The sequence below is a fragment of the Acomys minous genome (assembly GCF_964271855.1).
Source record: "Acomys minous genome assembly, chromosome: 6".
Taxonomy (NCBI): domain Eukaryota; kingdom Metazoa; phylum Chordata; class Mammalia; order Rodentia; family Muridae; genus Acomys; species Acomys minous.
This window is the reverse complement of record NC_140487.1, coordinates 44,077,322-44,104,084: the sequence shown is the minus strand read 5'-3', so window position 1 is coordinate 44,104,084 and position 26,763 is coordinate 44,077,322. Positions and strand designations below refer to the sequence as shown.

Genomic DNA, 26,763 nt, shown 5'->3' with positions numbered 1-26,763 from the left:
GAAGAGAAGGCGGCCCCCCTCTCTCGGCCCGGCCATCTTGTGGGAAGAGCTGAAGCAGGCGCTTTTGGCTCGGCGCGGTCCGCTGCAATCCGTGGAGGAACGCGCCGCCGAGCCACCATCATGCCTGGGCACCTACAGGAAGGCTTCGGCTGCGTGGTCACCAACCGATTCGACCAGCTATTTGACGACGAATCGGACCCTTTCGAGGTGCTGAAGGCAGCAGAGAACAAGAAAAAAGAAGCCGGCGGGGGCGGCGTTGGGGGCCCCGGGGCCAAGAGCGCAGCTCAGGCCGCGGCCCAGACCAACTCGAACGCGGCGGTCAAACAGTTGCGTAAAGAGTCCCAGAAAGACCGCAAGAACCCGCTGCCCCCCAACGTCGGCGTGGCCGACAAAAAGGAGGAGACGCAGCCGCCGGTGGCGCTCAAGAAAGAAGGTAAAGCCGGGCGAGGCGGTGGGGAGCCCCGGGCTGGCGGGCAGGACGGGGGCGTGCGCCTCCTCCTCCGCCGCCGCCGCCCCGCTTGCTCGTGCAGCTGGAGGGGCCGCGGAGCCCTCGGAACCCCCCACGGTGCTGGGGAGCGTGGTTGATCCCCGTGTCCCACGCCGCCAGCAGCCTCGGCGGGAGCCTTCCCGCCTCGGGCTGCCGGAGCGAGCTCCGAGAAGGCGTCCCCGGCGTTCCCGCCGATTCCGGCCGGGCGCTCGCCCGCCGCTGGCTCTTCCGCGCCCCGGGAGCAGCGCGGGCACTGCTTCCTGCCCGGAGCGCTCCTGTGTGCAGTGCCTGCTCTCCGGGTTCCTGCCCCTGCCATCTTGTCCCACAATGGCGCGGACCCTCATGGAAAGGCTCGGAGTTTCCAAGAAGGCTGCCGTCTGTGTTTGGGGCGCTGGTAGAGTGGAGGAAGGTGCTGTTTGGGTCCCACGTGTTTTTTTTTTTTTTGTTGTTGTTGTTGCGCTCTTTCGCTTTTGTGTTACACTTGACTGTAACTTACTTACTGGAGTGTTTTAAACTGCTGGAAAGGAGAAGAGTTTGGCCCCGCTTGTTTTAGAAGGGGTTCTCAGTGAATACTGGGCTTTATCAGAAGCCGCCTTCCAGCTCTCTGAAGCCCCCGGGTCTTAGCACTTTTCTTGCTTTGCCTCTCTGGTGAAATCAGTGCCCGGCCTGTCACGTCCCTGCAGCAGAGCTCTGTAGAGTCTGCAGCGTTTCCTTCACACGTGCGTGAAGCGTGGTCAGGTTAATAGTCTCTCCCAGGGCACTGGAAGTTTCAGAGTTGTTTTTGGTTTTGCATTCTTGCTCATTACTGGCATATTGTGGGTGAAAAGGCAAAGCGGAGGAAAGTATAATACAATAGCAAGTGGGTGTAGAAAGAATATAACCTGTAAGTTGTAAAAATTGTTACTGTATGTTAAAGTTGCCTCTTACTGCCACGTGCTCATGAAAGGAATTGTTTTTCATTAGGTTGTACTAGTTTTTTTGGGGTGGGGGGGCGAGGGTCTTTTTCTTTTTTTATAAAGCTTGGGGTAAAACATCCAGTACCTAGCTGATTGGGGAAAAAAAAAGGAATTTTTGTGTTAGTAGATTTGGAAGGGACAACATAGTCTGGAAGTGCTAGAAAATATCAGTTGGGCAGAGGTACTCACCCGATTAAGTTTTACAGTACACACTTGAATAAGGCATTTCATTCCTGTGTTAAGGAACACTGGCTGATGTATTTTAAACAGCTAAAATTTACCTCCTTGATGCCTGTAATTGAAGAAAGTACACGAAAAGAGTTGAGTCTAAATAAGACACATCAGCTAGGCGAAATCATTAAAAATATTTAAAGCATGAAGCTTGATTATAAATTAACTTAGTTTTCATCACACAGCCAATCTATGATCTTTCAGCATTGTAAGCCATAAGTGTAGGGCATTTTATTTATAGCCAGGATCAAGTTTGTCATTTACTTAAGTCCTTCAGGAAACTTTCTCATGTTAGTGGTCAACATTTTCTCGTAGTATTTCAGAAATCTTTTTTGATTGTGTTGGGGATTGAACTCAGGAACTTGTCCATACTAAGGAAAACCTGTGCCACCCATATCCCCAATCCTTAAACCAGGGGTTGCTTTGATATACAAAAGGGGGGATTTAGAATAGAAATGCCAGTCGTGCTGTGTCTTGGATGGTGGTTGGTAGACTTGTAAGCAAAGTACCTACCTCTAAAATGGTGTATCCTGTGTCTCAGTAACACAATACTGGAATGTAGTATTTTCCTCATGTAAATTTTGCAGCTTTTGTTTATTGAACTTGAGAATTGGCAAAATGTCATTTAGTGTAGAGCAGATTTTTGGGGTTAGCCCACCCTGGATATTAGTGCAATTAAGAACTCAAGTAGAGTTGAGTACAGTAAAAGAAGCTTGCATTTTTTGAAGTATCATTTCCATAAGGTGAATTTACTTTTTTGTGGTGATAATGATAGACCACCCCACTCCATCCCCCACATTTCGCAAACTAGGCTAAAGCAGCTCTAACCTAGCTGCACTCCCAACTCCTTGATGTACTTAATACACTTTTTTCCTGATTAAGTAGGCCTCATATTGAATATTGGGTGGGGAAGCAAGCCATTGTTCTTTGGGTGTGTTTAGCTTGGTTATCATTACAAGGACTGAGCTGGTTCCATAGCTCCACCCTAATGCACTATACTTCTGATGAAATATATGTAAATGTCTTGGTCTAAGGTCTACATTTAGGGCTTGTCCTGAGAATGTACAGAGAATGAGTTTTATTAGAGAATTTCACATTTACCCTAAGACTATAGTTAAAGATATACTGATGGTGTTCCATTTTCTTAGAATTAGTCGAATTACTTAAGATTCTGCAAAAATGACTTCTCAGCTATTTTTTTGATTATACCTGAAATGTTAGGCATGCTTTAACTAACAACGTGTCCTTAAGACTACCAATAATTCATTTTTATTTTTTGTTGATTTTTGTGAGTTTCCTATAATACCAGAAAAATTAGTCAATGCCTTAAATATCACTTGGTGCCATGAGCTTTCTTTTTTTTTTTTTGTGGGTGGGTCCTGTGACTGAACTCTGTGCTTTTGCATGTTATTGACACCCTGGTAATAAGCTATAGTCACAGTCTCCTTAGTATATAACTGCTAAAAGATTGCCTTTCTGTGACTAATTCTTGAAGATGCATTAAAAGCAGATACTGAAGAGCAGACCTAGAAAAAGGCTCTCCCCTCACACAGGGTTTTCTCTGTAGCCTTGGCTGTCCTAGACTCTCTTTGTAGACCAGGCTGTCCTTGAACGCAAGTGATCCGCCTGCCTCTGTCTCCTGAGTACTGGGATTAAAAGTGTACGCCACCATGCCCAGCTGAAAAAGGCTTTCTATACAAACTAATAGTGAAGTATTTCCTAATGCTTACAAAATAGTGTTTAAACATAGATTTGGAAATACTTATATGTATGTGTGTATGTATGTATCGGGCTATGTATACACCCATACTTGGGCTTTGAATGTTTCAGGTCTGAAGAAGGTGGGTATTTTTCTTGGTTAAATAGCTCTATTTTCTTTTTTGGGACATGGTCTCTTTGTAATCCAGAGTGGCCTTGACCTTGCAAACCTACCTTGTCCCAGTCATTCTTTTTAGTGTTAGTGTTGTAGGGACTGTTTAGCTCAAAAAGCTATTTTAAATTAGGGAGTTGTCTCATAGAACTTATAAGTGCCTTTTGTTTTCCTTTCAGAATTATAATTTTATAGAATGAAGAGGTCTCTATTGCCTTCCCCTCCAGATTATATAGAATAATACAGTGAATTTAATTCTTCTGAGGGGCATGTTTAATGGATATCCAGTTTTTGGTTATTTAAGAATGGCTACTGGTATTAGATTTGATGATTTTAAAGCCAAAAATATATCAGTTGATTGAAATATCTGTCAGTTTAAATTTCTGTTGTAAGAGACTTTGACTTCTTGGAAACGAAAGGATAATGGTATTCAGTGGTTTCTGTGCCAGTTATAGAATAGTTGTAGGTGAAGTTTGAGATGATTATTGTTGAGTAAGAATGTTGTAATTTGTTATACATGGTCCATCAACCTTAATAATCTAGTCTAAAGTTTTTGTGTTATAAAAATGATTTTTTTGCTTATGCCGGTTATTTGTCATAAGGAATAAGGCGAGTTGGAAGAAGACCTGATCAACAACTTCAAGGTGATGGGAAAGTACTTGATAGGAGATCAGAAAGGCGACCACCTCGTGAAAGAAGATTTGAAAAGCCACTTGAAGAAAAGGGTGAAGGAGGTGAATTTTCAGTTGATAGGTAAGCTTTAAACAAGGTTTACTTGCTTTGTCGCCTTATAGTTAGATCTCAATGTAAAGCTATAAGTTGGGCATAATTGCCAGGTAGTAGTTGGAGATCATTACTTATGTGTATTTCAGATAATTGTGACTATGTGTTCTATTTACATTTCTGGTAACATGTTTTAAATTAGTTCTCAATAGTAAATATCTTAATTAAGTCAGTGTCGAGTTTCTTTTCCTTCCTCTGTCCAGTCAATGAGTTTATTGGCTGTCACACAGAATATTAAAGCTACATGTATGATAGTTTTTAGGTCTATTGCTGAAAAACAGTATGGCATGCAGTGTGAGTTCAGTGTATGTGTCTTAACAGCAGTGCTTTTCTTGCAAAGCAATTTCTAAATCTCTCGTATATGAGTAGAAATAAAGTTGGAGTTTTCTGCACCATGTATTAGGTAGGCAGATTGATGTGAATTCGAGGCCAGCCTGGTCTACAAAGTGAGTCCAGGACAGCCAAGGCTATATAGAGAAATCCTGTCTCAAAAAACCAAAAGTTAAAATAAAAAAATTATTGGGTTATGAGCCAATAAACGTATTTTTGAGCTTAGAGTGGATTTTCCAGTTTCTGGAAATATTAGAGATATAATTAAAATTTTTTCTTTGTAGACCAATTATTGAACGGCCTATCCGAGGCCGAGGTGGTCTTGGAAGGGGTCGAGGAGGCCGTGGACGTGGAATGGGCCGAGGCGATGGATTTGATTCTCGTGGCAAACGTGAATTTGATAGGCATAGTGGAAGTGATAGATCGTAAGTCTTATATTGATTGTTGTATGCTTGAAATTTAGATGTGCTTATTTAATTAAAACAAAATTTGAATTTCTAGAACTAAAGAGTATAATGTTAACTCAGTTTTGTTAGTTCTTTTTCACATTACAGTGGCCTGAAACATGAGGACAAACGTGGAGGTAGCGGATCTCACAACTGGGGAACTGTCAAAGATGAATTAACGTTGGTATTCTGATTTTTTTATAAAGTTAAATAATGTCAATGAAACCAAAACTGTAACTTACTAGTGGATTATCAATGCTTAAATATTGTTCCTGAACGGATGTTATGTCTCTAGTCCTTAACCTTATGGTATCTTATGGGATAAGTTTATATTAAATGAACAGTGTTTCTATACTTAAGTATATTAATGTTTTATTTTGATAATGGATGTATACTAATTTTCCTGAAGCCCCTGTTATGACGATCCTGGGAGTAGTAGAACTACTAACATCATGTTGTAGTCTTGTTCTTGGCAAATTTGATAAGCCCTCTCTCCCTCTTTTTTTTTTTAAACATTTTATTTAATTTTTTAAATTTATGTGCATTGGTGTGAGGGTGTCAGACCTTGGAATTACAGACAGTTGTGAGCTGCCATGTGGTTGCTGGGAATTGAACCCTGGTCCTTTGGAAGAGCAGGCGGTGCTCTAACCACTGAACCATTTCTCCAGCCCCCTCCCTCTTGGTTTTTGTTCTTGAATTTTTTTGAGATGGGGTTTTCTGTAGTCAAGGTTAGTCTTAACTTGCTATGTAGTTAATTACAGGCCTCTACTTCTGTGTCTGATTTTACAAGCCTTGTTTAAAAATTGTGAATTAATTTGTATACAATGATTTGTTTTCTCCTAGAGGTCTACTGGAGAGTAAGATTAGTAGAAATAAAATTAAATTAGAAATACATAAGAATGTAAAAGTTTGCTTTGGTATGAAGGACTTTTGGCTACATGTAAATGGACCTAGATGCCTTTCTTTTTTCTTTCTTTCCTTAGAGAGTCTCCCAAATACATTCAGAAACAAATATCTTATAATTGCAGTGATTTGGATCAATCAAATGTGACTGAGGAAACACCTGAAGGTGAAGAGCACCCAGTTGCAGACACTGAAAATAAGTAAGTGGTTTTGTGTGATAAGACTTTCTTGCTTTGAGCATTGCCTTGCTGTGTAGTTTAGGTTGTCCTGGAACTCAGGGTTCTCCTTTCTCCGATTCTTAGTTCTAAGAATTTAGGAGTATACTACCGTTAGCGTCATCATGATGCTGTTTTCAAACACCTTAAGCCAAGCGTGCTGTCACATGCCTGTAATCCCAGTACTCAGGAAGACAGTGGCAGGCCAATCTCTTACGAGGTCAACCTGGTTTACAAAGCCAGTCCAGAACAGCCAAGGCTACACAGAAAACCTGTGAAATTAAGAATTTCACGTATATGAAGTGAAGCCTTCAGCCCTAATCACAAAAAAATTATTTGAAACTATGAAAATCAATGGTGAGAATGTTTTTAGCTCATTAACATTGCCTTGCTGTGTAGTTTAGGTTGTCCTGGAACTCAGGATTAAATTTCTGTCTGATTCGAAGTTCTAAGAATTTAGAAGTGTCATTTAAAAAAAGCTTGGTGTATATGAATATTGCCTGCATGTGTGTTAAGTGCACTGCAATCATGTATCTACAGAGGCCAGGAGAGGGTGTTGGATCCCCTGGACTGTTAGCCAATGTTGCAGTAAACAATGGGCTATGGGTGTATTTTTGGCATAGTGGTTTTATTTCCTTTAGATATGTTGTGAAATTCTATCTACTGAGCATGACATGCACACTACTGTCTTGAAATCAGTTCCTGCTAAATTAATGCTGGTTCAAGTGGCGCTTGCCATGTGGTCTGAGGACCCTACCTTTTCTGAGTATGTATGAGCTATTAATGATTGCTAACGGATGAGTGAAAACTCTTTTTTTCTTGGTATTATTGCTCATTAGTTTCTTGTGTGCCTGTTTAAAAAAAACCCTTACCCATATGCTTATAAATAACTAATGAAATTCATTGGTCCACTATGAGGGTGGAATAATTTAACTTGTGTGTGCTTCATGTGGAGCAAATATATGCTTATTCATGTCTACCCAGGAAAAGTTAAGTTCATACTATATTTCAAATAATGAAATCGTTCTATTTCTAGGTGTTTATTCTTTTGAGAACCTTTGATTTCCATTGTGGTTGTATTGATGTACATTTCTGATATTGTTGGAGGAATATTTCCTCTGCATCTTCATCAACATTTATTTCTCTTTCTGTTAATAGCTGTTTATGACTAGGACAATATGATCCCACTGTGATTTGGATAGTGTTCTGTTTTTGATAGTCAGGGTCTCATGTAGCTCTGACTGGAGAATCACTTTGCTTACATATGATCCTTTCCAAGTGCAGGGATTACAAGTGTGCCCAGTCATGTCGTTGTATTGCTAGGACGCTCACTTTAGGACCTCATGTGCTAGGTGTGCACTACCATCTCAGTTACATATATTATGTGGCCATTCATATTTCTTTTGAGAAAGGGCTTCTTAGATCATTTACACACACACATACATACACACACACACACACCTCTCTTTCTTTTTCTTTTTCTCTTTGGTTTTTCCAGCAGGGTTTTTCTGTGTAACAGCCCTGGCTGCCCTGGACTCACTTTGGATTAACTATGCCTTCCAAGTGCTGGTCTGGCTGGGTGGTGGTGGTGGTGGTGCACGCCTTTAATCCCAGCACTCTGGAGGCAGAGGCAGGTAGGTCCCTGTGAGTTTGAGGCTAGCCTGGTGTACAGTGCGAGTCCAGGACAGCCAAGGCTACACAGAGAAACCCTGTCTCCGAAAAACAAAACAAAAAAACCCAGGTGCTGGTCTGCCCTCATTTACTAATTTTTTAAAAAGTCAGACTGATTTTTTATTGTTGAGCTGTTTGCATTTGTTAGTCACTTGTTGCTGAATGGGTTACATATTTTCTTCCATCTGTGTACATTGTCTTTGATATAATCTCATTGATCACCCTTTTCTTTTGTTTCCTTACCTTTCAGGGTCTTTGGCTAGACCCATTCTCCTGAAGTATTTCTGCTATTTGAACTTTGTTACTGGTTTTTCTTTGTTCTTGTTTTGTTTTTTGAGACAGTTTCTCTGAGTAGCCTTAGCTGTCTTGGACTTGTCTTGAAGACCAGGCTGGCCTTGAACTCAGAATGATCCGTCTGCCTCCCTAGTGCTGGGATTACAAGTGTGCACCAACATGCCTGGCTATTATTTGTTATTAATGGATGCTGTAACTCTGTGTATGTGCATGCAGTACCCATGGAGGCCAAGGAGGTCATTAGATCTATACTTGGAGTTGGTCATAACTGCTGAGTGATTTCTCAAGTCCTGTTTGATTTTTGAGACAGGGTCTCACTATTTTACAGTGCTGGCCTAGCAGGTAGTATGTAGACCAGGCTGGTTCAGAAGATCTGCTTGCCTCTCTCTGTAGTGCTTCTCTCTGTAGTGCTGGGCTACCACTCACCATTCAATCCATTTACATTTTTTAACTGGTGAGTTGGTTGTTTTGTTTTTGTTTTTTCTTTTTTTTTCCAGACAGGGTTTCTGTGTGTGTGTGTAGTCTTGGCTGTCTAGTAATTACACTGTACACCAGGCTGGTCTCCCAAGCACTGGGATTAAAGGTATGCACTACCACGCCCTCTTGAGTTGGTTTTTATACAGAGCATAGGAGAAAGCCCAGGTTTCCTACTGTCCTTTATTGAAAAGACTGTCATTCTCTGGTGTATGTTCTTAAAGAATTGTAATGTGAAATAATCAATTGGCTGCAAATATATGGATTCATTTTTAGGTTTTCTGTCTTGTTACTTGGAACTGTGTTGGGCCTGTGTCATTTCTTATAGGACAGTAATTCTCAGGTCAAATCAGATCAGTCAGAGAAGGAGTCATCTTTCTAAACTTTTTTCCAAAAGAATAGTGCTGGTAGCTGGACATGGTAATAAAGGCCATAAATAGTACTTAGGTGGTAGATGCAGAATGATCAGGAGTCCAAGTCCAGTCTGGGCTACATAGCAAGGCTACGGGGGGGGGGGGGGGAGAGGAATAAGAAGAAATATAAACTGCTATTTTGGGGAATGGAGAGATGATTCAGAGGTTAAGAGCACCAACTGCTCTTCCAGAGGTCCTGAGTTCAATTCCCAGTAACCACATGGTGGCTCACAGCCATCTGTTAAGTTAATCTCATGTCCTTTTCTGGCCTGCAGGTGTACATATATACATATATAATAACAATAACTAAATAAATAAATCTTTTTTTTTTTTTTGCTTTGTTTTTTTTGAGACGGTTTCTCTGTGTAGCCTTGGCTGTCCTGGACCCACTTTGTAGACCAGGCTGGCCTTGAACTCACAGTGATCCGCCTGCCTCTGCCTCTGGAGTGGTGGGATTAAAATTGTGCACGACCACCACCACCACCCATCAAATCTTTTTTTTTTTTTTTTTTTTATTAAGTGCTATTTGGTGAGCATCCCCCCCCCCCTTTGATAAAGGGTTTCTCTGTGTAGCCTTGGCTGTCCTGGACCTCTTTGTAGACCAGGCTGGCTGTAGATCACCTGTCTCTGCCTCCCAACTGCTGGGATTAAAGGTGCGCACCAATTTCTTCCCACCCCACCCCCCAAGCATGGTGAGCAAGTCTTCGGTTTGGTTTGGTTTTGGTTTTTTTGAGACAGGGTATCTCTGTGTAGTCTTGGCTGTCCTATACTCGCTTTGTAGACCAGGCTGGTCTGGAACTCACAGCGATCCGCCTGCCTCTCTGTCTCCCTGAGTGCTGGGATTAAAGGCGTGCGCCACCATGCCCAGCTATTTTTGTTTTTTGAGACAGGGTTTCTCTGTGTAGTCTTGACTGTCCTGGACCAGGCTGGCCTCATGCTCACAGAAATCTGCCTGCCTCTGCCTGAGCAAGTCTTGATGAGTGGAAACTTGTATTTTGTGGTCTTGTCGGACCAAGGAGAACAATCACTGGAATATATAAAAGTAAATGTGAATAGATTTTTTTTAACCTTTTTTTTTTTTTTTTTTTTTGTGGCTGGAGAGACAGCCTTGGGTGCTGGGAACCGAACTCTTACATTTATGGTTGTGAGCCTATCCTTTAACGGCTGAGCCATCTCTCCAGCTCAGACTTTTTTTTTTACATTGAGAATTTATGCTGGGCGTGGTGACACGTACCTTTAATCCCAGCAGAGGCAGGTGAATCTCTGAATGTGAGACCAGCCTGATCTATAGAGAGTTTCAGGACTGGCAGAGCCATAAAAGGAAACCCTATCTTGAAAAATATCAAAAGAGCAACAAAAAAATTTATATTTCATATTACATATGAAATGTATTACTTTGGAGGAATAAACATATAGGGATTAATGTTGAATCTGTTTTGGTTTTTCGAGACAGGGTTTCTCTAGCCTTGGCTGTCCTGGACTCGCTTTACATACCAGGATCCAACTCAACAGAGATCCACCTGCCTCCTCAGTGCTGAGATTATAGGCGTGTCCCACCATGCCTGGCTTTTTTTCTTTATTACACAAATGTGAATCATTTTCAGAGTGATCCTCAAAGACTTTCTCAGAACAAAATACATTCATGGATTATTAGAAAGGATTCTTCTGGGCCGGTGTGGTGGTGGTACACACCTTTAATCCCAGCAGGGAGAGGCAGGTGGATTGCTGTGAGTTCGAGGTCTGCCTGGTCTACAAAGCAAGTCCAGGACAGCTAAGGCTATGCAGAAAAACCCTGTCTGGGGGAAAAAAAGTATTCTTCTGGTCAGGAGCAATTGAAGTAATTGTTCTAATGAAGATGATGCTCACCAAGAGTAGTCTGATCTTAGTCAAGTATGAGGAAACCAAATGTAATCTTATTTGAAGGATAAGTTTAAGAAGTAAAACTTCTTGTAGTCTTTAAAGGTAGGTTTCACTGTCAGAACTGGTGAACCAGTAGGACAGTTCCAGAGCTCTCTGTAAAATGACTTGATATACTTAATGCTCAATAATGTCCTGTCAAGATTGAAAGTAAATTTGCTCCAGGAAATTGTAAGAATCTGTCCAAATACAAAGAACTATATAAATATATTTTAGCAGTGATGTTAAACTAAATCACTTGCTATGTTTGGGAGGAAGCACAGCTCCCAAAATAGCAACTGGTTTGTTTGGTGACATTTGGAATTAGACTAAGATAATAAGTTCCTAAGCTATGCATGATATAGAAAAGGGAACAGATAATTACAATAGCTAAGGTCTGGGAATTATATTGGTATTAATATTGAGACCAGTTTGTTTTTGTGGACAGTCCATTACTAGTGAGACCTCAGTCTCCTGTCCATATGTTAGAGGTTGGTTGGTTTGAGAGTTGGAATTACATAGAATTTCAGATTTGTAGGAATGAATTTTTTACACTTTGCTTGAGTGCTAAATTAGAAGAGCATCAGATAATGGCCCCCTTTATTGAAATGAAAACATGGGTAGAGATGGTTCAGTCAATAAACTGTTTGCTGCTCAAGTCTCAAGACCTTTCTAGCACCCACATAAACCAGGCATGGGTGCACACCTGACCAACCTTACCTCTCCTAATGGGGGTGGGAGGATTTTCCAGAGCTCATGGGCCAGCCAGCCTAGCCAGTTGGTTAGCTTTAGCTTCAGTGAAAGATCATGGTCTCAAAAAATAAAGCAGAGAATGATTAGGGAAAATGCCAATATTGGCCTTTGTGCACTGCATACGCTGCTTTAAAAGAAAATATACAAATTAGTCACACAAGATGGTACAGTTTAAAGTATTGTATCAAAGAAATGTGTATTAATGGGTTAATAATACGTTTCAAGGTAGATATTGTAACGTAATTTGTTCAGAAAATCTGAATGCAAATGGACTCATCTCTACCATGCTGCATGGTGGTTTCTGGGTTATAGAGAAAGCTACAATTTCACTCTTGAAATCTACTAATAGATTACTAACAGAATATCCTATTGTAATCTTATATACCATATTTTCCAGCATGTAAGACGACCCCCCCCCCCCAATTTTAACTTTTCCAGTTAAAATAGAGTTTAGAATATACTTGCCATATAAGACTTGCACACCCTGTGCTGCAGTCTCGGGCTGCAGACTATATTTTAACTGGAAAAGTTAAAGTTGGGAATCATTTTATATGCTGGAATATATAAATATATAAATAACAATTATGTATATGCACACATAGTTTACAATTTTGTTATATGTATATGGGTGTTTTGCCTATGGGTATGTATGTACCATTTGCTTGTTTGTTGCATAGGGGGGCTCAGAAGAAGGCTCCGGGTCTCCTAGAACTGGAGTTACAGGGAGTAGTGAGCCAGCTACCCTGTGTGCTGGGAACTGCTCCACAGCTCTCAGCAAGAATAGCCAAGTCAGTGAGTGCTCTTAACCTGAGCCATCTCTTCAGTCCCCCAGATATTTTCTTATAAGTTAGTATCAGCCATCAGGCATAAAATTTAAATATCTTGTTCACAGGGAGAATGAAGTTGAAGAGGTTAAGGAAGAGGGTCCAAAAGAGATGACTTTGGATGAGTGGAAAGCTATTCAAAATAAAGACCGAGCAAAAGTAGAATTTAATATCCGAAAACCAAATGAAGGTGCTGATGGACAATGGAAAAAGGGATTTGTTCTGCATAAATCAAAAAGTGAAGAGGTAAGGTTAAAATTGTTTAAATTTGTTCAGATGTGACTTGGATTATAATTTTTGTTTTAGTTTTTATATGAATAACTTTGCTTTTTCAAGGTTGGGTTTCCTGTGGAACTTGTCCTGGAACTTGTTCTGTAGGCCAGGCTGGCTTTGAACTTAGACCCAACTGCTTCTGCCTCCCGAGTGCTGGGGTTAAAGACATGGATCATCATGCCTGGCTAGGCCGATATGGATAACTTTTAAGCTTTATTTTAGGCTTACTTAGTGAAGATAACTTTCTCAGAAAGAAAAATATTCAGAACTCACAAAGTGCTAGTATTTTTCCTTATTATGGAATGGTGTCTTATAAAGACTAATTATAATTTTATCTCTGAAACATGGAAACGAACGTAAATATTTGAGAGTAATGTTGATGGCTAAAGCTTATGTAAATATGAATCTACCCAAACACATTGCTTCTCATATTATTTTTCCCTAGCAGCTTTTGCTGACCTTTTTGATTCATGCATTTATTCATGTCAAGTTCTGTCATCACAAGGTAAAGTTTAATGTTAAGGCAGCCTGTAATTCACAAGATTTCTTTTTTCTTTTATTTCCCTGAGGCAGGGTTCTCTGTGTACCATTGGCTGTCCTGGACTCACATTGTAGACCAGGCTGATTTCTAATTCACAACGATCTACCTGCCTCTGCCTCCTGAGTGCTGGGATAAAAGGCATGTGCCACACTACCTGGCTAATTACAAGATTGAATAAGGTTTTGTTTACCCACTTATTTTTGATACTGGGGCGTGAACCTAGGGCTTCAAACATAATGCACATTGTCTGTTATTGAGTCATAACCCATAGCATTTTGGTTTATTGGACATACAAATGGCTGAGGCCAATATGAGAAACATTGTAAAGTAGAATTGAGGTTAAATAGAGTTGGTTTAGAGGAGGGATGGTTTTTAACATTTACTTTATAAAAACATAAATGAGGAAATTGTCTTAAATGTCAAGTCATCGTGTTTTCTTTTTCTTTCTCCTTTTTTTAAAGATTCATTTGGGCTGGAGAGATGGCTCAGAGCTTAAGAGCAAGCACTGTGTTCTTCCAAAGGTCCGAGTTTAGTTCTCATCAACAACTTGGTGGCTCACAATCATCCATAATGAGATCTGGTGCTCTCTTCTGGTGTGCAGCGTGAGCAGAATACTGTATACATAAAAAAATGAATAAGATTTTGTTTATTTATGTGTATGATGTTCTATCTGCGTGTATACCTGCATTCCAGAAGAGGGCATTAGAGTGTATAGATGGATGTGAGCCACCATGTGGTTGCTGGGAATTGAACTCAGGACGCCTGGGAGAGCGAACTCTGCTCTTAACTGCCGTGCCATCTCCAGCCCTTAAATGTCAAGTCTTAAAAAGTACAGTCTAGAATGAATTTTTCTTTCTTTCTTTCTTTCTTTTTTTTGTTTTGTTTTGTTTTGGTTTTGGTTTTTTGAGACAGAGTTTCTAAACTGTGTAGCCTTGGCTGTCCTGGACTCATTTGTAGACCAGGCTGGCCTTGAACTCACAAAGATCCAACTGTCCCAAGTCCTGGGATTAAAGGCGTGTACCACCATGTCCCGCTTAGAATGAATTTTTTTGCAGTTAAGATTGTTAGTGTTGTAGAAGTAGAACACCATAGATGGATATCCTGATGGAACTCTAAAAATCAATGTAGAAATTTCCACCTAAAATAGCAGTCTTTGTTAATATGATAAATCTAATTGTAATATTAGGAAAATTCATCAGTATTTTAATATGTGTGTTCTAATTTGAAATATTTTACCAGAACTTTTCAGAAAACTATAGCAGCCCTGTTTATGGATGATTCTTGTCTTCTGTTTTTAGTTAATCTGAAGTCAACTAAGGTCCAAAAAGACTAAATAGAAAATTGTAGAAATTCATAAGTTGCATTCCAATTTGAATAGTGTGGTAGAGGCATAGCATTCTCCTAAACTGTCTGGTGTGAATCATTGGTTTACAACCGTATCTTACCCATATTGTGTGCACTGCTTGCCCATTAGTTCATATATAGGAATAAAGGCTACTGTAGGCTTTGGTTTCAGGCATTTCCTCGATTTTAATATCTTCTGTAAATATTGGAGACTGCTATATAAAGTAAGGTATGATTTGCAATTTTTGAAAATTATAAAATACATGGTTGGCTTTGAAAAAAATGTGAAGCTTTGACATTCTTTATCAAGCTACTCTGGGTTCATACATAAATTTTGCCTTTGTGATGTGAATATGGACTTTCACATTGAGACTACCTATATGACAGTAATGTGATGTAAACTGAATCACTACTGACAGCAGAGGTGAGTGTAAGTTGATACTCTAGGTGCTCTTAGAGATGAATGAGTGGGTTTGTTTGGTGTCACCACATTCTAGAAGTCAACCTAAAAGTTAGTAAAGTGCCCTGAGCCTCAAAACTACTGTGTAGTAAACCTATCCACGTATATTTTGTGTATTTATAATTTATTTAACTTTTTATTTTTTGCTTTGGTTTTTAGTTTTTTGAGACAGGGTTTCTCTGTGTAGCCTTGGTTGTCCTGAACTTACTTTGTAGAGCAGGCTGGCCACGAACTCATAGAGATCCACCCATCTTCCTCTGCCTCCCAAGTGCTGGGATTAAAGGCATGCGCTACCACTGCCTGGTTTATTTAACTTCATTTTATATACATGAGGGTGTTAAATCCCCAGGAACTGGAGTCATAGACAGTTAGTTATGAGCTGCCTTGTACATACTGGGAATTTAACCCCTGTTCTCTGTAAGAGCAGCCAGTGCTCTTAACCACTGAGCCATTTCTTCAGCCCTGATCCAGATTTAAATGTATTCAGTTGAGCTTGTTTTGCTTCTGTGCTCTAGAAAGTTAGTACATTAATGGTTTGAAATACCAAACATTTATACCCAGATAAAAATACAAGCTATAAAAATGGTTTTTAATTTATCTAATGCCTTTGTAAGTTATATTTATCATTTTTAGATTTCCTTAAAATTTATATTTAAAGAATTGTATTGTCTTTAAAATTGAGTTATCATAACTAAAGGGATAGAATTTAATTTGGATATTAGTATATAGAAATGAATGTAAATAGACTGTTCATTTTGTTTTAAAGTAATAACAGCTGTGATCTTTCTGTTAACTAGAAAGGACAGTGTATTCATTACTCTTCAAAACTAGATTTTATGTCCGTTAAGAATGAGAAAAAGCCAACTTTGATTAGTGTAAAGCAACCTTTTAAGCCAGGGATTAAAAGTAATTTCATCTATAATAAAAATCAGGCATTAAGTGATACTAAGGTCTTTTTTTTCCTTTCTAAGACATGTAGCTTATATATAAAGATCCTAGTTTTGTTTTAACACTTTATTAGTAAAGTCTTTTTAGTGAACCCCAGGAGTCCCTTATGTAAAGTTTACATTGTTTGACTTGAAACAGTTTATATGGAGGAACAATGAAGGATGAAAAATCCTTGCCTAAAAAGCTTGAAACCAGACAGCTTTCTGATTTTGATATATTTGCAGTGTCCCTAATTTGAAAATCATGGTACCCTTAAAAATTTGATATTTGAGGTAGGCATGCTTGTTCAACCTATAATTTCATGTAAACAACAAAACTTAAGTAATTTGTACATTCAGTCTTGTGTAGGCGGTCCTAGTTTGAAAGAATATAAAAATCCCTCAGATTTATCACTAGAAGAAACTGCATGCCTTTTATCCAAAGATCGTTAGGGGTTCACAGTGGAATCACAGTTTGAAGGACCCTGTTTTAAATATTGCATAGATTCACTGCTGAAAGATTGAGTACTAGAGTGAAAACTTGTTACTTACATTATATGCCATTAAACAAGGACTATTGGTCTCATCTGCAGTTCAGAGGAGTTTGTGATAAAGGAAAGAAGGCCACTACCTGAGCCACAAATGAGCTTATTATCTGTAGAGCTAGAGGGTGGATATATTGTAATTCACACAAAGTACAGGATTGGTAATTGGTCTTTAGGGAGAAAACAGATTTAGCAATTTTGCAGTATTACCTTTATATTAATTACCCAAAAGCTTTCATTTAACATTTTAGGCTCATGCTGAAGATTCAGTTATGGACCATCATTTCCGGAAGCCAGCAAATGATATAACGTCTCAACTGGAGATCAATTTCGGAGACCTAGGTCGCCCAGGACGTGGTGGCAGGGGAGGCCGTGGTGGACGTGGGCGTGGTGGTCGTCCAAACCGTGGCAGCAGGACTGACAAGGTAATTTTAAGATGCCCGTTTTTTGTTAGTTTGAAGTGATTTAGGACTTAAAAGAGATTATTGGCGAGATATTTTAGAGTGGAGGATTAACAGAACTAAAGAAAAATAACTTATTTTCAAGAAACAACATTTGAGACAGGATTTCACTGTGGAGTTAGGTTGACCTGGAACTCACTATGTAGACCAAGCAGTCTTTGACCCTGAGATCTGCCTGCCTCTGACCGCGGGAGTGCTGGGATTAAAGACATATGCTAACCACACCTGGCGTTAGTTATTTTTTTCTTTATTTTTAAAAGAACCTTAATGATTAGAATAGTGCTTCCAGGGAGTTGAACTAACCATACTATTGAGTTCTGAGCTTGTCAGGGTGCTGTTTTACTCTAAGCGTATCTTCACTACTGAATAAATCAAGGTATAGAACAATTTTAGGATTACAAAAGTTTCCCTGAAACACTAGTCTACTCTATGATTTAAGAGTGGGATTCAGACTGGGTGGCAGTAGCAAACACCTTCAATCCCACCTCTCAGAAGGCAGAAGTGGGCGGATCTCTGAGTTTGAGAGCAGCCTGTTTTACAAAAGAAGTTCTAGCACAGCCAGGGCTACACAGGAAAACCCTGTCTTAAAAAACAACAACAAAAAAGTGGAATTCAGTGTTAATCTTTGTTTATCAGTGCTGTATCAGGCCATCCAAACATGTGGTTAGGCCTTACCCTCCCAAGGCGTTTATTTGTATGTCTTTGCTATCATGCCCACTCCAAAACATTTTTTAAATTTATATTTATTTATTTATTTATTTTGGTTTTTCGAGACAAGGTTTCTCTGTGTAACGTTGGCTGTCCTGGACTAACTTTGTAGACCAGGCTGGCCTTGAACTCACAGCGATCCGTCTGCCTCTACCTCCTAAGTGCTGGGATTAAAGGCGTGCGCCACCACCACCCGGCCCAAAACATTTTTAAATGTGAACTTGATCGATGCCCATGGAGTTGATTTTGAAATCACAATTGCCTGCTAGGAGAGTATTAGGATAACCTTAAATTCCCACTGTTTTACTTGTGGTGCCTTTTGATTTTTCTAGACAGCGTTTCTCTGTGTAGCTTTGACTGTCCTGGATTTGCTTGGTAGACGAGGCTGGCCTCCCTCAACACCACTGCTCCTGGCCCTTTATTTTTATCTTTTTGAGACTATGTCTCACTTTTCAACTGACATGTTCTGGAACTCACTATGTAGACCAGGCTGGTGTCTGCCACCCAGGTGCTGTATTAAAGACCTACATACCATACCTGGCTCAGTAATTGTTTTTTGTTTTGTTTTGTCTTGTTTTTTGAGACAGTTTCTCTGTGTAGCCTCAGCTGTCCTGGACTCACTTAGTAGCTCATGCTGGCATGCCCAACCACACCTGGCTGTTTTGCTTTGTTTTTAAAGTAGCCTTCCCTCAGTAGTTCCCAACTTCCCTAATGCTGCAACCATACGGTCCTCATGTTGTGGTGACGACCAACCATAAAATTATTTTATGCTTCATAACTATTTTTGCTATGGTTATGATCATGATGTAAAATCTGTATCAGGATGTCTGATACAACACCTGTGAAAAGGTCATTGCCACACAAAGGGTTGTCACCCACAGGGTGAAAACCACTGCTGTACCTGTTTCTTTGCAGTCTTTCTGTGTATAGTGGTGCAGTGGCAATGCTATTGGTTTTGTCATCAGTGATAGTCCTCTGACTCTTTATAGAGGATGATTTTACATATATGAGCATTTTCAATAATGTTTTCAGGCTGTATACAAATAGTTGGTTCTTTTCTAATATTGAATGTGCTAATTAAATAATTACCTACTGATTTTATATTGATAACACTCATGTTGCCAAGTGAAAAACTAAAATTAGTAAAGAAGTGTGAGCCCACACGTTGGAATGTGAATCTACTTAATACGAAGTTATAGGTAAACCTGGTGTGGTAGCACATACCTGTAATCCCAGCACTTGGAAGACGGGACATCATGAAGTGACAAAATCTTGTCTGGGGATGGGCAATGTATCACTTGGTGGTAGAACACTTAATCTAGCATGTACAAGCCCTGTGTATAATTCACAGCAAGTCAAACAAAGTAGTTAGTTCATTGAAGAGAAATTCATTGCAAATATATGTAGTCTTATTAGGATTTATAATTTTGCTTTTAAAGTAAAAGCTTTGATCTATTTTATGTAGTGTTTTAGATTTCAGTGTCTAGCCAGCGTTTGCAGGCTATTTCCAAGATTTGAGAATTGTGGTTAATTTTTTGCTTTTGTTTTTCCCTCTCTCTAGTCAAGTGCTTCTGCTCCTGATGTAGATGACCCAGAGGCATTCCCAGCTCTGGCCTAACTGGATGCCATAATACAACACTGGTTCCTTTGTGGACCCTCCTGTTCAAAGCTTTTGCATGCTTAAGGATCCCAAACAACTAAGAATTAAAAAAAAAAAAAAAAAAAAAAAAAGACTGTCATTCATACCATTCACACCTACAGACTGAATTTTATCTGTTTTGAAAACGAACTTCTCTAGCTACACAGAAGTAACAAATGTTAGTCAGTTTTGTATTTAGAAATGTATTGGTAGCAGGGATGTTTTCATAATTTTCAGAGATTATGCATTCTTCATGAATACTTTTGTATTGCTGCTTGCAAATATGCATTTCCAAACTTGAAATATAGGTGTGAACAGTGTGTACCAGTTTAAAGCTTTCACTTCATTTGTGTTTTTTAATTAAGGATTTAGATGTTTCTTCAATTACAACCTGGTTTTAAATATTGGACATAATACTGGTTTTAATACCTGCTTTGCATTTCCACACATGGTCAGCTGGGACATGGAAACTTCTGACTTACTAGATTTTATGCTGCGTGGAATACTAACCACTATGTATTTTAACTGTATTTTCATTTGGGAGTTGAAATATTCCGGGGGGGGGCCCATCCCCCATCTTATGATAGCTGATATATACTAAATCTTTCTACAGAAATGGCAGTACTTGAACAAACTCAAAACACATTGGTTTATTAACTTCTGGCTCGTGCATGGTTTATTAGATTCAAATTATACCTGATTCACCTATATTTACTTTAAAAATGTGTGGTTTCCACATTTTAAAAGTAAAACTAAGCACTGTTTTGGAACTTGTAAGCCAATTATTGTTGATAGATATACAGCCTGTGAGATAGTTTTGTGGGTGTGGGTTTTATCCATAATCAATCTTTATTCTTGTTTTATAAAATCCAAAGGGTACTCGTTAGTGTGCTGAGATGGAAAAGTATCTTAACTTTTAGTATTTCAAAGCCAACTTTACCTTTAGCTTGGAACAGCAACACCATCCATAAAATACAAAACAAGTATCTTTTTTATGACCTTCCTATCTGCTATGATTTGGTCATGAGTTGATAAATGTTGCACACAAAATGTTAGGTATCAGTTTCCATTTCCTCCATTAGGAAATTAGGTATTGATGGAGTCTTTGAACAGAGGCACCACTGCTTATTAAAAAGTACATACACAGAATTTTTTTTCTTAAAAACAATTTTTTCTAGGATTTTTTTTCTTCACATTTATTAAGCAGGAAAAGAGTTTTATTCAAAGCTTTAAGACGTATCAGTTGTCAGGTTTTTGTTTTTTTAACCTCTTGTGATTATAAAACTACTGGAGATCTTAAAAGTCTAATTTGCTAGTTAGATGGCTGGTTTTCAAGTATACATCTAAAAGATACTATATAGTACATCTATTCATTTAATTGCAGTTTATTAATCTGGTTGTCAGTCATGACAGCTTGGAAAGGTATTTTTTATTTTGTTTTTTATATAGACTTGTGCTGTTAATTGATGCTGCACACGGTTCAGATACCTGCTTTTCAGAGGCAAGGATTAGTCCATGTAGGTCCTATGAGATTGTAGCATATGCACCCTTAAGTCAGTATGTTTAAACTTTCAAGTATATCTGAATTCATATTTTAATAGTAACGTCTTTAGAAATACAGATTTCCAGCAATATGCTGTAGAAAACACCTGCTCTTAGAAACAAGTTTTACTCATTGACTTTCACTAGAAAACACATAGCCACATTTGTTATACTGCAAACTTTCAAAATAGGCTGAATTTGAAGAAGTTGTTTGGCTCATTAGTCATGTCTGATACCTGTGAATTTCCTTTCAGGATCAATTTATGTCAAGAGCTAATTGTAAACTTTCTGTTGAAAATAACAACTTATTTTCATGGGCATTTCCTAAAAGATAAAAAGAATCAAATGGGAGCGCCTTTATATGTTTCTTGACTTCCCTTTTCTGATCTCTTTGCACTCCCAAAATAATGATACTTTTTAATATTTTTGGATGTTTAGATATCATGTGAGGTTTTTATTTGACAAGCCTGCTGAGTCCTATAAGTTTTAGGAAGCTACACAGTAATTTCAAAAGTAGATACAACTGCTGGAATGCTTTTGAATGTAAACAGTGTTGACTGAACTTTCGGGGGACATTTCCAGCTTGGACTGAATGGCTGGTGTAGCCTATTAGTTGGATACTATTTGGGCTTGTTGAGAGATCTTAAATGTACCAACAGGTACTGCAGTTCATTTCACTCAGTTAAAGACACATAATTTCCAGAGTTGTATTTGGTTTATTTTTGGTATGGGTTTGGAGAGAGTATTGCATATTCCTTCTGATTGATATTTTTATAATTACTAGAGATGACTGATAAAATAGAAAAAAATGTTACAGAGTTTGCAAGTGAAGTGCAAGTATTTTGTGTTGAATTTTAAAAAATGTCTTTAGAGCATTAGCAGGTGAAATAACCAGGTATTAAAAATTAAAAATGTGAAGCTGCAAGAACCTTACTGATGTTGACTTTAAAGGTAAGACAATGCAGGTGTATCTATAGACGGGCTGCCCACAACGGGGCTAACGGGTGTAGTATACCTATGACGTATGTAGTTATGCTTCTTCCACTCCCCCTACGCGGGTGATGGTATCCATCCAGGGCCTTGCTCATCCTGAGCAAGTTGCTGAGCTTCAACCACAGTAAAAGAAAGGTTTAGAAATGTATTCAACCCCAAACCTTTGTAACTGTAGTGGAATTAATATGTAAATGTTAAATCTGAATGTCATATGTCCATGTCAACTAAAAGCCCAGAATCCAGACTCCTAGTATGCCTTGATGAATATGCCTACTAACAAGACAGTAAAGTACCTTACTAAATAGCCCTAGTAAATTATCTGCATCGGCAAAACCAATTGTCAGGCTTGAAGTACTAGGGATTTATGTGTCCTGGACACACATTTTTGTCACCAAGCATTCTCTTCAACATAAATTGTCAGGTTTGTTGGGATAAATCAGTGGCTGCTTTCCTAAGTGCAAGTAGGTTTTCCTAGCTATGCCCTGACTGTCTGTGCTGTTTCCTGATCTAGGGTATCATCCCAGGCCCGAATGTACGAGCTCCTTTAAAATAAAAGTTTATTTACCTCTATGTATGCATTAAGTATGCTACTCTTAAAATAACTCTTGTTCAAAGTGGGGGTAAAGTATCTGTCTGGTAAGCCACTTGCCCATAATAAAGAAATTGTAGAGGCAGGGCATCTTGTAGTTACCTTTTGGGGTGCGGGGAGAGTGTTTGAGATAGGAGAGAGTGCAGATTCCTACCCAGTTCAGAAGATCTACGATCTTTAGAGCTTGAATTATAATTCTAGCCCCTGATTTTGCTATTTCTAAACAAGTTAATGTTAGCTTGGGTTGGTTTTAATTTTTACTATGCCACTTGCCTTGTAGTTACAGTTGTCATTTCAAAAGTTTAGTACTAATGTCTAATTTGAAGAAATGTACTTTGTTTTTGTTTGTTTGGTTTGGTTTTGTTATTTTCGAGACAAGCTTTCTCTGTGTAGCCTTGGCTGTCCTTGACTCACTTTGTAGACCAGGCTGGCCTTTGAACTCACAAGCAGTCTGCCTGCTTCTGCCTCTTGAGTGCTGGAATTAAAGGTGTGCGCCACTACACCTGGCTAGAAATTTATTTTCATGCACTTAAAAAAACTAAAGCTATCCAGGTTAATTTATTTGACTTAAGAGTTTTGTCAGGAACTAAATATGCTTCTAGCCAGTGAGCTCCAGGTAGGTAACTTACTTTGCTTTTGTTTTTAATTTTGAAGTACAGTTTATTTGCTTTTGGAGACAGGGTAACCCTCAGAACTAATGTTTGTTTGGTCGTAGTTTGTGTTAAAGTGATTGGGTTTCTAGTAATTCAGTAGTTTAGTAAGTAATGAATTCCATAAGTAACTTCAAGAAGATGTGTTTTCTCCCATTGCATGTATAAACATGCTTAAGTTTCCATGGTTTATGAAAAATTAAATGTATCTTTAGAGACAGGCAATTGCATGAGATTTGAGTGTTTTTCTAGAGATAGTGCTTTGCTCAGTGTCATCACCAGCCTAAATTTTCTGCTGTTTATTACTGTTTGTCACCTCTTGTATGTTTTTCCTGAATTCCATAGTTTCTAGTAGTTTCAACTTGATTTTATATACCTTTTAACCTTATGTATTCATTAGGGTTTACTTGGGTGCTAACATGTTAGACAACTTCATGTGTGGGAGACCTGGGCCGTTCATTGCCCTTTTCTTAGCGCAGGGCATGGTGAATTCATAGTCTCAGCAGTGACGATGCAGTATATGCCTCGCAGTGTACTTGGCCTGCCAAAGCAAGTGACAGTCACTAACTAGATAAAAAAGAATCTAGATTTTTTTCTTCATTAATAACAATAGGCCTAGTCGCCATCTCATTTTAAAAAGTAAGATGGCGATGGTTTTTCACTGAAGTAGAGGGAATTGCCAGTAAACTTGAGTGAATAGCTTAACCAGCATTGCCAAGTTACAGGAGAGCACAGATGCTTTCTCTTTTCAGCTTTATCAGTATTGACATTTAAGGTTGAGTGCACTTTTAAAGTAATCAGTAACTTCTCTGAGAAAGGCAGAAGAGATCACCATGACAATTTTCTGATTGTTTACAGGAATTGAAAAGAATCTAAGCAAAATGAGTTGTACAAGGTGAGGGAAACCAGTATTTACCAGTTTTAGGAAAAACGAACAAATAGTCAGTGGTCTTTACAACTTCTGTTTTTAAACGAAATCTTGGAGAATCCCACATAATGGTGAAAGGGACGCTTACATCTGAAATTTAGCAAGTGAATAATGAATACTTTATTTCATGCTTATATTTAGTTTTGGAGATACCTTTTTTTACAGTTTCTAAAAAATACAGAACTTGGCCGGGCAGTGGTGGCGCACACCTTTAATCCCAGCACTTGGGAGGCAGAGGCAGGTGGATCACTGAGTTCAAGGCCAGCCTGGACTACACAGAGAAACCCTGTCTCAGGGGGAAAAAAAAAAAGAGCTTGATATGTAAACCTGGCCACTGCATTCTGAGTGCTGGGATTAAAAGCCTGCCTTATATAGTGTTTTTAAACTAGTAAAGATATTGATGGTCAGGGTTTTTGAGAAGTTAACTAGAATCACTCTAATAGTGTTAGTTGCCCATTTCATTTCCTGAAAAAGAGCCCTCAAGTACAGTATTTTTATTGTACAGGTAGTCACTAGTTACCAGAGAGCCACTATATTTGAATAGTACTTGGTTCTTTGTACCATCGAAGTACAGACTTACCTGTATGTGTGCCCAATTAAGGAACTTGTTTTCTATTTGAGCTGAATTTGCCAACAGACATGACAAGTGACACAACCAGTCACTACACTGGGAGCATCTTACCAAGTTGGTTGTAGTTTAATATTAAATGACATGAAAATCTTTATGAGGGAAGGTGTGGAAGAGGCATTCAGCCTCACGTGCATTCTTTAATGAGTTGGGAAACCTTGACAAGAGGGCTTTAATATACTTCGGCCTTTGAGGGAAGAGAAAAGTGAGCAAGACTACAGCAGCAATTTACTACATTGCTAAGTAATAGATTGGTCGGCTTCTGAAATTGGCAACCAACTGAGAGCACTTGATGGATGCAGAGAGGCCAAAACTGAATTGTCAAACAATGTCAAAGAATGTGGGACCAATGGACAGCAGTTAGGGTAGAATAGAAAATTGGTAGAGCTTAAGACTTTGAAAAGGACTGGAAATTGAGTCTGTGATAGCAGAAAGCAAGGAAGGATAGCTTCAGTTTCTAGAGCCACATTGGTGGTGGGGGGGGGGGGTTGGCAAACAATAGTTTACACGACTGGGCTATATGGATATATTTATTTGGTAGGTTAGAAAAGGAAGTACACATTTGTAGAAGATACTTTGTTAATTGAAAGCGCCAAACACAGAAAAGTAGTGTTACTGGAGAGGACTGGTGGGGTTAGAATCAGGCTTGACATTTTAAGGAAAACCGGTGTTGGATCTTCCATCTTTTGGTAAGGAGTGAAAGTGGCACTGGACTTTACCAGTGATGTGATAAAGAGGGTGCTGACTCAGGCTATAGTTACAAAGAAGCAAATCTGCAATGTCCGGCTTCTTGTAGATTGAAATTATAGACCCAGAGATAACAGGTGTTGAAGCCAGCAGGGAGTTAGAGCCAAGAGGCAATTCTCCATTGAGCTGATAACTGACATGGAAGTTAAAGGTGAAACATCTTGGGAAAATGGTGTGAGCCACAAATGCTAAACATGACTGTTGGCAGCCCTTTATTTATGTTCATCAGTGTCTATGTCTTTTATGTCCTTACCGATAAGACTTAAGTTCTTATGGTGATTCTAACTTAATTCAGAGACAGCAGCTGGTTTGTCTCACTGTTCTGAAGCTACAGACGGGCCTGAGATGACCACCACTGGAGCAGTGACCGGGCAAATTGATGTGTTGTGCTGCCCTTGCTATTTTACTTATGAAGTGCACTGACCTTTTAGATTTCAAGCCTCATTACTCATGGGGGAGACATACCCCATCTTTAGCTGATCTAGAGTCAGCCTCTCACCGCAGAAGATGAGTGGGCGGAGAGCACTTGATGCAAAAATGGAAAGAGGAATGTGTTGATGTTCCAGGTCTAAAGATTCAGTTGAAGGAGCTTCCTGGGGAGAGAGGTCTTCTATGTTGGAGGGTAAATAGCCTTCGTGACTGGGGAGGTATTCCACTGGGGTGACTGTCAAGGGGCTGGGAAGGTTGTCCAGTTTGGAGTTAGTGTCCCTGCTTCCCAGCACCTTGTATAGATTCACTAGTTGTCTTGTCTCGGTTGTGGGAGTTCCTGTAGGGTGTGGACTTGAGGCAATGTATATTGTGTCTTCCTTGGAGGTAGAGTAACCTTGGAACCCTTGTCCTCTTTTGGAGCAATAGGGTTGTCTGGTGATTGGGATCATTTGGTAAAGGACCTCATTTATCATCAGGGGCTCAGGCTCTTCAGGAGTGGTCCAGGTCATCAGCAGGCTGTCCATAGGTAGCTGGGTTTTCTCCTGGGAGAAGGAAGAACAGATGTGCAGGTCATTTCTGACAAACTGTTTCTCCAGGTTCCTAAGATCTCATGCCCTGCCTCAGTCACAACTGAAACTGTGGGCCTTTAAATTGAGAGGTCAGAGCCAGATTTCCTCCCCTACCTCAACAGCTGCCATTCTCCAGCAAGGGGACAGATCCACTGCTCGGTTTAACCTTTAGTCATACTCTGAATCAAGATGTACCATTTATGCTCCAAACACTGTTCCCCCAGTGGCAAGGGCATGGAGGTGGA

At 39.4% G+C, this 26,763-nt stretch overlaps 2 protein-coding genes across 6 annotated transcripts in view; one reads left to right on the top strand and one right to left on the bottom strand.

Annotated features, from left to right (window-relative positions):
• On the top strand, positions 1–19,770 carry SERBP1 (SERPINE1 mRNA binding protein 1). Of its 4 annotated transcripts, none has more exons than XM_084785197.1 (8): positions 1–433; positions 4,147–4,297; positions 4,942–5,082; positions 5,212–5,283; positions 6,087–6,206; positions 12,615–12,792; positions 16,887–17,060; positions 19,366–19,770. In XM_084785197.1, exons 1-8 carry the CDS (start codon positions 121–123, stop codon positions 19,420–19,422), a joined length of 1,206 nt encoding a protein of 401 aa, XP_084641323.1. In that variant the 5' UTR covers positions 1–120; the 3' UTR covers positions 19,423–19,770. The 4 variants fall into 4 exon arrangements, with proteins under 4 accessions (XP_084641323.1, XP_084641322.1, XP_084641325.1 ...); XM_084785196.1 differs by having other exon boundaries at positions 5,194–5,283; XM_084785199.1 differs by having other exon boundaries at positions 2–433; positions 6,132–6,206.
• The window catches only part of IL12RB2 (interleukin 12 receptor subunit beta 2), a 77,908-nt gene continuing 70,538 nt past the window's right edge, over positions 19,394–26,763 (bottom strand). For both annotated transcript variants that reach the window (XM_084785194.1, XM_084785195.1), the window contains exon 17: positions 19,394–26,491. In XM_084785194.1, the coding sequence (XP_084641320.1) occupies positions 25,955–26,491 (537 nt within the window). In that variant the 3' untranslated portion in view covers positions 19,394–25,954. The remainder of the gene's footprint in view (positions 26,492–26,763) is intronic.

What these genes read in the sequence shown, in the direction of transcription:
- SERBP1 (XM_084785196.1), top strand. Translation starts at nt 121, where the DNA reads ATGCCTGGGCACCTACAGGAAGGCTTCGGCTGCGTGGTCACCAACCGA. An exon ending in GTTGCAGACACTGAAAATAA is followed by an intron (nt 6,207 to 12,614) that starts GTAAGTGGTTTT and finishes TCTTGTTCACAG; the next exon opens with GGAGAATGAAGTTGAAGAGG. An exon ending in GTGGCAGCAGGACTGACAAG is followed by an intron (nt 17,061 to 19,365) that starts GTAATTTTAAGA and finishes CCCTCTCTCTAG; the next exon opens with TCAAGTGCTTCTGCTCCTGA.